The sequence below is a fragment of the Montipora foliosa genome, chromosome 6, assembly GCF_036669935.1.
Source record: "Montipora foliosa isolate CH-2021 chromosome 6, ASM3666993v2, whole genome shotgun sequence".
In the NCBI taxonomy this organism is placed as follows: Eukaryota; Metazoa; Cnidaria; class Anthozoa; order Scleractinia; family Acroporidae; genus Montipora; species Montipora foliosa.
The window spans coordinates 8,381,089-8,391,088 of NC_090874.1; the positions used below are offsets into that span (position 1 = coordinate 8,381,089).

General features: G+C 37.4%; 1 protein-coding gene across 1 annotated transcript; it reads left to right on the top strand.

Moving 5' to 3' along the window:
* The first annotated feature begins 546 nt into the window (after positions 1 to 546).
* On the top strand, positions 547 to 2,109 carry LOC138004980 (uncharacterized). The gene has a single exon (XM_068851275.1). It carries the CDS (start codon positions 547 to 549, stop codon positions 2,107 to 2,109), a length of 1,563 nt encoding a protein of 520 aa, XP_068707376.1.
* Positions 2,110 to 10,000: the final 7,891 nt, after the last annotated feature.

Consider the following 10,000-nt stretch of genomic DNA (forward strand, 5'->3'; position numbering starts at 1 on the left):
AGCTCCCAACGTCAGTGGCTTCATAGCTCAGTTGGTTAGAGCGTCGCACCGGAATCGCGAGGTCACGGGTTCAAACCCCGTTGAAGTCCTGAATTTTTCAGGCTTCTCTACGTAATTGTAAAAATTGCGTTAATAACTGCGAAGATCATAGCTTCACTTAATGTTCAGTTTGTCATCGAATACTATATAGAAAAACAGTTATGTTACTTAAAGAAAATAAATACAGCGTACACCGTCTTTTCACTGAGATAAAGTCATCTGATGACAAACAATACATCTGTAGAACGTGCCATGCAAAAGTTTCAAAAGGACAAGTACCATGTCAAGCTGTAGGTAATAAACTGGAAGTTGATAGAATACCACCAAAACTGTCAGTACTAGAAAAACTTGAACAAATCTTAATAGCAGAGGATAGTTTTTGAAAAGATAGTAGTAATACCTAAAGGCCAACAGAGGAAGATTAAAGGAGCAATATGCAATATACCAGTTGAATGTGATCAAACATGTACTACATTGCCACGTCCTCCTGAAAGGTCAGGTATAATCATGTTGAAACTAAAGAGAAAAATGAAGTTTAGAGGACTTGTTTATTTTCAAGCTGTGCGACCTCAACTAATATTAAATGCTCTGATGTGGCTCAAAATGAATAATCCCTTGTATGATAATATATGTATAGACACTGACAAAATAGATAGGCATCTTAAAACATTGCAACAAAATGATGTTAATTTAGACGATTCAACTTTGAATAATGACAACCACTCTACTGAATCTGGTATAAGTGATGACACTTCAAACAATGAAAATGGTGAGAGTGTCAGCACACCCGCAGATGAAGAAAATGACGATCCTTTGAACGAATATCGAGCACCAAAAAGTGAAACTTGCTTGCAGTCTGTAATACCAGATTATCCTGTAACTGTTGAGCAAAATGATAATGTATCATCTCAAGGAGACGACGTCTATGCTATTGCACGTGGTGAAAGTAAACATCCAGTTTCCTTCATGGCAGACAAGCAATGTGAAGAACTAGCATTTCCTATTTTGTTTCCAAAAGGAAAGTATGGGTACTCTGTCAACCGAGAAATAAAGTTTTCGCCAGTTAAGTACTTCAATGCAAGTCTTTTACATCACCGTAGTAGATTTGCAACCAATCCTGAATATCTCTTCTTTGCTCAGTTCGTCACAGAACAGAAGAAAGTATCAGATAGCATCAATATTGCTCTGAAAAAAATGCATGGCCAGCCTCTTACTGCTTCTCAAATAAGATCAAATAATATGCAAAATTTACAAATTTACAAGATCAGGCTTATTTTTTTTAGACACATTCCAGGAACACCACCTTATTGGCAAAAATTTATGTATGAAGTAGTAGCTACGGTAAAACAACTTGGAATACCAACATGGTTTATGACATTATCCTGTGCTGACCTTAGGTGGACTGAACTTTTTCTGATTATTGCAAGAACACAAGGCAAAAATCTAACAAATGAACAAATTGATGCTTTATCTTATAATGAAAGATGCTCAATGTTGAATGTAAATCCTGTTGTTGTTGCTAAGCACTTTCAGTATAGAGTTGAAACATTGTTCACTGAAATTCTTCTAACTAATGCAAACCCAATTGGTAAAATAGTATACTATGCATTCCGCATTGAGTTTCAGATGAGAAGCTGTCCTCACTTACATGCCTTAATATGGACATCAGATTGCCCTGAACTAACACATGATACCAAGGAAGCTTATATCCACTTCATAGATGAACATGTGCAGTCATACCTTCCTGATCAGAGTCAAGACCCTGAGTTACACGAGCTTGTAAAAACCTACCAAAAGCACAGTCATTCAAAGACGTGTAGAAAATACAAAAACATTAAGTGTAGGTTTAATTTTGGGCACTTTTTTACAAACAAGACTATTGTGGCTGAACCTCTTTCTGATGATTTAAATCCAGAAGAAAAGACAAGTACCATAGATAAACAAAAAGAAATCCTTAGACTAGTTAAAGAAAAAATAGATGAGGTGTTAAATCCCAGTAAGGCAAACTATGATCCTACATTAACAGAAGCTGATATTTTCAAATCTGTAAACATAACTGAAGAACAATAGTATTGGGCCTTATCCATTTCACCTGACTCAGACTATGAGCTGCACCTTAAAAGGCCAACAAACAGCTGTTTTATTAATAATTATTTTATTGCTGGTATTAAGGGTTTTAGAGCGAATGTTGACTTGCAACCTGTATTTAACCACTACAAGTGCATAACTTACGTGTGCTCATATTTTACCATGGATGAGACTGAATGCTCACAGGCAATTATGAATGCTGCAAAGGAAGCTACGAAAGAAGACTTGAGTGTCAGGGATAGCTTAAAAAGAATTGGTGCTGCTTTCCTCTCTACCAGAGAAGTCAGTTCACAAGAATGTGTTTACAGATGCATGCCTGAAATATGGTTACGAAAAACATCCCCTGCAACAGTTTTTGTAAGCACTGACCTACCAGAAAAAAGGGTACGCATTGCAAAATCACCAGAAGAACTTGATGAACTGGATAATGAAAGTACTGATATCTTTAAATCAAATATTACTTTAAGACCACAGTGTACCGGTATTCCTTCTGTAGATAAATGGAGGCTATGTCTGGCAGAGTTTGCTGCATACTATTAGAATGAATACAAAAAAAGACTGCCAAGAAACAGCTGATGCTCAATCTGAGGTTTTAAGTGACGATGTCATTGAATTACATCACAACTGTGATCCTGATACGTCACCTCCAGACAAAATAAGATTAATGAACACGCATGAAGTTGTGACGTGTAGAAAAGTAAAAGCTTTTAAAAGATATCACAAGCCAAACAAAGCAAAAGAACCTGAACTGTATTTTCATCATCTCCTGATGCTTTACCACCGATGGAGAAATGAAACAAGTTTTTTAGGAAGTGATCAAACATATGCTTCTAAATTCTATGAGCATGAAGTACAAGCTGTAGTGGAACGAAACAGAGAGAATTTTGAGCCTGATGCTTATGCAGCTGTTACAGAAGCACTTGATTTTCTTCGAAATAACCAGGGCAATCATCCACTCCAGCTATGATTCTATGAATGACCAGGAAAATGCAGAATTACAATCTGAAGAGCAAGATGATTCAGCACCAAACGAGTCATTTAATGAACAATTACCTACACATCTTGTTTCATCATCAGAAACTGAGAATCATTCAAACCTTGGAATGATAACGTACAACCAGCCAACAGAAATCAGTGATGATAAGCTACGGGAGTGTGTTAGATCATTGAACACAAAACAGCGCTATGCTTATGATATAATTCTTACCTGGTGTAGAAGTAAAATGAAAAACATGAATAGTCGAAAACCTGAAGAAGTAAAACCAATACATTTATTTATAACTGGTGGAGCAGGTGCTGGTAAAAGTCACTTGATCCAAACAATCTACCACACTGTCACAAAGACGTTTAGACATCCTCCGATGAATCCTGAATTACCTACAGTTCTTTTAATGGCACCTACTGGAGTTGCTGCTATTAAGATAGATGGGACAACAATAAACACTGCTTTGGCATTTCCCAAAGAAACAGGTGATAATTTATCTGCAATATCTGACCAAAAGAAAACACAGATGAGAATGTTACTAGCTGACCTCAAGTTGATCATAATAGATGAAATCTCTATGGTTGCTAACAATACTTTGCTTCATATCCACCAAAGACTGAAAGAAATTGTTGGCACATCAAATGTTCACCTGTTTGCAGGCATTAGCATTCTTGCTATTGGTGACATGTATCAACTTCCACCTGTTTTTGCAAATTACAAAAATGATGTGTTTAACTTGTGCCACCCATGGCACCTATTCACAATGATAGAGCTTGTTGATATCATGAGGCAGAAGGATAACCAACCATTTGCTGAACTTCTGAATACGTTCCGTACAGCAACTCAAACTGAAGAAGATATCAAGTGCATCCAATCTAGATCTATAGATCCTTCAGATGTTAATTACCCATCAGATGCTCTTCACATCTGGGCTGAAAATAATCCGGTCAATCGACACTACGAAATGAAATTGCACCAAATACATGTACCTGCACAGTTGTTTAACCTTAAAGCCACGGATCAGTACCCTCCTATTGTATCACAGCAAGATATTAACAGAATTTTAGCTAGACCCAGGTCTGAAACTGGTGGAGTTGATGCTAATATCTGTATAAAGGAATCTGCTAGAGTTATGTTAACCAACAACATTGATATTGCAGATAGACTTATAAATGGTCAACTAGGAACTGTTGTTAAAATTGAAGTAAATCAAAATAACAAAAGACCCTCCATTATCTATGTAAAATTTGATGATGCCAAAGCTGGCAACAATTCAATTCAAAACAGTACTGGCAGTTTTGTGCGACAAAACAGAGTTGTACCCATAGAACCTGTCCTAGCAAAATTTAAAATACATCCAAATAAACCTTCTTCTCCAGAAATACAGAGAATGCAATTCCCTTTAACATTGGCTTACGCTGTTAGCATTCACATAGTACAGGGATTGTCATTTAACAGTCTCGTCATTAGTTTTGAGTTGGTCAAACAGAGATCATTCAATTATGGTCAGGTATATGTTGCACTGAGCCGAGCGACCTCTTTAAACGGTATTCACATTCTAGGAAAAATTAACAGCAAACATGTGAAAGCAGATCCTCGGGTACATAAAGAATATGAAAGACTGCGAGAAATCTCAAAAACCATGGGAACTAGTGAAAATTATAAGGACAATTCAATGCTCACTATATGTCTATTAAACATACGATCACTCAAAAAACATAGTGTAGATATCAAGTATGATGCAAACATAAAGAACAGTGATCTAATTGCACTGACAGAAACACAACTTGTACCTCATAGCAATGATACTGACATAAAATCTCATCTACTACCATTTACTCTCTACAGGCAAGATCATCCTACTGATAGATTTTTAAGTTTGGCAGTGTGTACCAGAAGATCACTAGAAACTAAGGAACATGAATACTTTCCACAAGTAAATGCAATGAAATTTGTAATAATTTTGAATACATGTACAACTATGTGTCCCAATTTTACAGTTCTTTTTCTTTACCGAAAGAAAAACTCAAATATAATACAGTATGTAAGTCATCTACGAAATATCCTCGGCACTTATCCAATCGACATCATTCTTGGTGATTTCAATATCAACTACTTAAATGATGATAGCATTAGACCGCTAAAATCTTTAATGACAGATTGTACAAAGTCCAACTTTTGTCGCATCAGGAAACATACTTGACCAAATTTACCTAAAAACAACAAAATTTGACATCATAGAGAATACCGTAATTAGTGTCCACTACTCTGACCATGATGCTGTTAAAATATCCATAAAATATAACAAAGATATTTAAATATTTATATTTATTTAAACTGTCATGCAAAGCATATAATTTTTATTTATAGCAATAACTGTAAATATAAAATTTTCATAAATGTACAAATGTGTCTTGGCAGGAACCATGATGCTGTTAAAATATCCATATGCTAGCTATAACTAAAATGATATTATGAAACTTTCATGCAAGGATCTTTTACAATGAAAATGAAAGAACTCTTCTAGAGATTTTGAAAAAAGGCGTCGCAAAGACCTGGCAAAGAGATTACAAGTCCAGCTAGAACAAAACTGGAAATTCATAAAATCCTAATCTACCAAAGTGTCCTCAAACGCAGACAAATTGATGCACCACCTTGACAAGTTTCATCAGTTTCGTCTTAAATATTATAAACATTTATCTATAATATTATTATTGTTATTATATGGCATCATTTGACTTAAGCAAAGCAAATTAAATCTAAGGCTCTGTAACCAGTGGAGAGAAAACCATGTTACACACTAATCAATTGTTTTGGAATAAGCAGAGATTTTGATAATCATCTGTCAATCAATTTGAAATTACCACGAAATTTTTTTCTAGAAGTTGGTAAACTCTATCAATTCCTTTATCAAAAAGGATCATGTTCATATGCCACAAGAACTTCCAAACTTGCCCAAGAACCTGTCAGCTAGAAGTCCCCATAACCGGAATGGGAGACTTCAGAGGTCTGTTGACAAGCAGTTTACAAGGCACCACCATATGGTGCCTCACCCCCTTCCTGTGCCCTGCACCACGAGTAGGTAAGTTTACATATTACTTTGTATCTTTCATCTTACTCAGATATTCCCAGGCAGGACTCTTAATAACTATAAACGACAGGCATGCTTCTCATATGACGTACCAGTTCAGACCACCATTAAAGGAGAACTGAAGGCCAAAAGCAACAACTTTTCCAACACTTTTTTTTTGGGAAATTAGCCTAACATAAGTAAAGTTAAGTTTGTGGAGTTACTTCTTCTCGTTTCCTGTTTTTTTAAGACAAAATTACGTTCCAAGTTGGGCTTTTCCCACTTTTTTGGCCATTTCAGGGCGGGCTCAAGAACTATGTCAGCCGCCTGCTGAGAGGTATGATACGGGGAACAGAGATTTCATAATCAACAGAAACAAGGTAAACACAAATGCTACTGTGGATATTTTATTCGTTGCTTTGCTGTTTCTTCGTGGACTCAATATTTACAACAAACATCAGTCTAAACACTGCTTCTATATGGGGCATTCTCACATGTCTTCCCCATATCATACATCATAAGCTGCAAAAATGACCGCTGACTCCGCCATCCAAATTCCATTGAAATCAACTCACTTCCAGCCCAACCAAGCTTTAAACTAAAAAAAATTGTAATTACTTCAAGTTTACCTGAAGAAATAACTACATAATTATGTTGTACAACGTTCAAAATCTAATGCCTCCTCGTCTATCCTAAATTAAACTCTCAACAATGAATAAAACCTAAATTCATCGCTTTTTACTTGCTCCCTGCAACTACCTACTTTTCGCTCATGAGATAAAATGCGTGTGTATGAATACATCTCCTAATGTACCTGAAAGCATCAAACTGCTGAGATTCATAGGGATTGGCATTTTTTCCAACCAAATAGCTTTGTATCAAGGTGTCACGCAAGGTGACAATTCGGAAATTCAAAATGCTGTATTTCAAAACGAATGACGTCACGGAACGGGAAACTTGGAAAAAGATTATTTCTAGGTCATCTTCAATCTCTTTTAGATAAAAATTCAGTAGACATGGCGATTTTGATTATAGAATTTGATGACAACTTAGTGATTGTCGTTAAAAGGGAAGCGTACTATGTGTGATGAACTGTAAACCTTGCTAGTAACCCTTGCAGATTTGATCAGCTTCGACTGGACACGGAAAATATTGGCTGTCCTTGAACTCGATTTGTTCATGCACTGCCAGGGTTGAAGGTCTGGGCTTCTCGATCGATGTTGCAAATTTCACTGAGAAGTTCCGAAATTGGGATTTGATGTTAACTTATATATTAGACAACTCAATATTTCTTACCTCTGCACATTTGTACATGGGATTTATCGAAATTACTTTCGACTCTTTCTAAAGATGAAATGTGAAAATAACTACCGTTAAGTTTGTGCCCTGCAACTTCCATCTACATCTGTTCCATCAAATTGATGCCACTCCACGAATGAGCCCAAAAATCATGCCAAATGTTATAAATTCAACGCAAAAACAAGTTTCGTAACATCAACCTCCTTGATGGCGCAATAACATCTCACGCTCGGTCTGAGTTCAAACAGCGGGTCAGTTCTGCCAAAAATCTTTTCACGTCGCTTTCCGCGGGATAGGGAATTTGAAACAAAATGCAATTTACAACTACGAAGAAAAAGAAAAAAACAAGAACAAAAAAAGTCTACAGCACAGGATCTTACGTGCCATCACCCATCCATGTAGCAACCCCAGCGAATGGGGATTAACTTCTGTGCGAAGCACAAGCATGTGGCTAAATTGCCATATCTGACTACGAGGAAGAGAAAGACACGCGACTGGATTTATACCGTTGGGCTGCGTGTTGCACAGGCCTCCCACGGAATAATCCCTATTTTTCCTGCCGAAAGCCCTCCATTCCCCCCACCCACTCGGTAGTTATGTCACTCTCCCCAGTTTGCGCTCGCAGTTTAAAAACAAAGATAGCAGCAGCTTGTGCTCGATCACGACGATCAAACGGGAAAATAGGGAACTGTGAACAGTCTACCTTGTACGTAGCAATAATTATGATCAAATGGCTTTCAGATCTCAGGATTTACTCTTGGAGTTATCAGTTTGTTGCAGTTGCTAGGCCTAATATATTTTCCAGATACATTTTTTAGCTGTTCTTCGTTCATTTTGTTCCACCAGCGAGACTGGATAAATAATCTTTGCAAGACTGTCAGCAATTGCTTGGTCGGTCTTTTCCTCACCATGCATTAGCTTTGCTATTTCATCTAGAAGAGGGCCACTTTCATCGAGCTTGTACTTCTTACTACAGTCGCCCAACAGTTCTTCAAGATCTGAATTCATGCCTTCATGTTTTCATTCGGCAGATTCTGCCGTTTTACGATCCTGCGCTTCCCCTGAACAAGAGGTGCCTTTGCCGAGGAGCGATTCCCTCATGGCGGCCATCGTCTTGTTCATTGAAGCTAAAAGAGCCCTTAGCTCATTGCACGGCGACGCAGCCGTATTTTTTCCTGATTCAGGAGTTCCTTCTTCATCTTCACCCAAAAGGGCGTCTTCGTTGTTTTCCATATAGTCTTCCATACGGTAGAAAAAATCCGAAAATATATTCGTAATTCAAAACCTTGACTGAAAAAAGACGCTCAACTGCAAGCTCTGGTTTCGCACATGCTACCTCATGTGTCTTCATAGCGACACATACCAATGACGAAATAGAATAACTCAAATTAAAAGTCTTCAGGCCCCAGTTGTTCAAAAGGTGGATACTCCCGAAACCACTAAACTGTTTGCACCCCGAAAAAATGATCGATCGCATTTGAATTTCGATTTGCTCACGTGACCATTTGGAGCGCCCAGATTTGTGACGTGTCATTCTTGATGTGAGCGAGGCCGTGGGTAAATAAAGAAACGTACCGCGGCATGAGAAGAATGTGCAGGAAGAACTTTCCACCATTTGGAAATGATATGTGGACACTGATGGTTGAGCGGAGGGGGAGATGTTTCAACAGAGTTCTACCCAGGAAGTTTCAGAGATATTGGATTAAAGTACAAAATGATTGGTCTTACAGTTTCACACATATTGTCTCGCCTTCGATGTTCCACAACGACTGATAAGAAAAAACGAGAAGAGATGTCAATTGTTTCCTTTTACATTTATTTGCAACATTACTGTACTTGAAATCGTTTTGATTACTAAATGAAAATAGTAACTGTTTCTTTGTTCTCCACGACTGACATTATGATAATTAAATTACTGCTATGTTGACGATTTATATAATTTTCGTAGAGTTTGTCTTCGAATTTACGTCAACCAAAACAACAACAAGGTATAAAAACTCAACTTATCATTGGAGTGAGACTTCGGTATTGATTCCAGTGAACAATTTGTCGATACTAAATTTGAAACAACAAAGCCTTACGTGTTTACATTGTACATAAACTGCCTCGCAAGCGTATGACATTTTTATTTTCTACTTGGCCAAGCGCACAACTCGTTACTCTACTTCGAAGTATCCAGCTTTGCCATGTAAGTTACCGAAGGTCTGCTTTTGCTCAAGCCTTTTCGGTTGACCCTTAGCTGTGTGACGATCGAGGTAATTTTCGGTTGCATTTTTGAAAAAAACTCGTCTTCTATATTTTTGAAACTGTAAGACCACTCATTTTGTACTTTTAATCTCATGTCTCTAAAACTTCCCGTGTAGAACTCTTTTGAAATGTCTCCCCCTCCGCTCAACCATCAGTGACCACATATCATTTCCAAACGGTGGAAAGTTCTTCGTACACATTCCTTTCAAGCCGCGGTTTGTTTCTATTATATTTTCCCACAGCATCGCTCACATCAAGAATGATGTCACAAA

Coding starts and splice junctions, on each gene's coding strand:
- LOC138004980 (XM_068851275.1), top strand. CDS start 547: ATGTTGAAACTAAAGAGAAAAATGAAGTTTAGAGGACTTGTTTATTTT.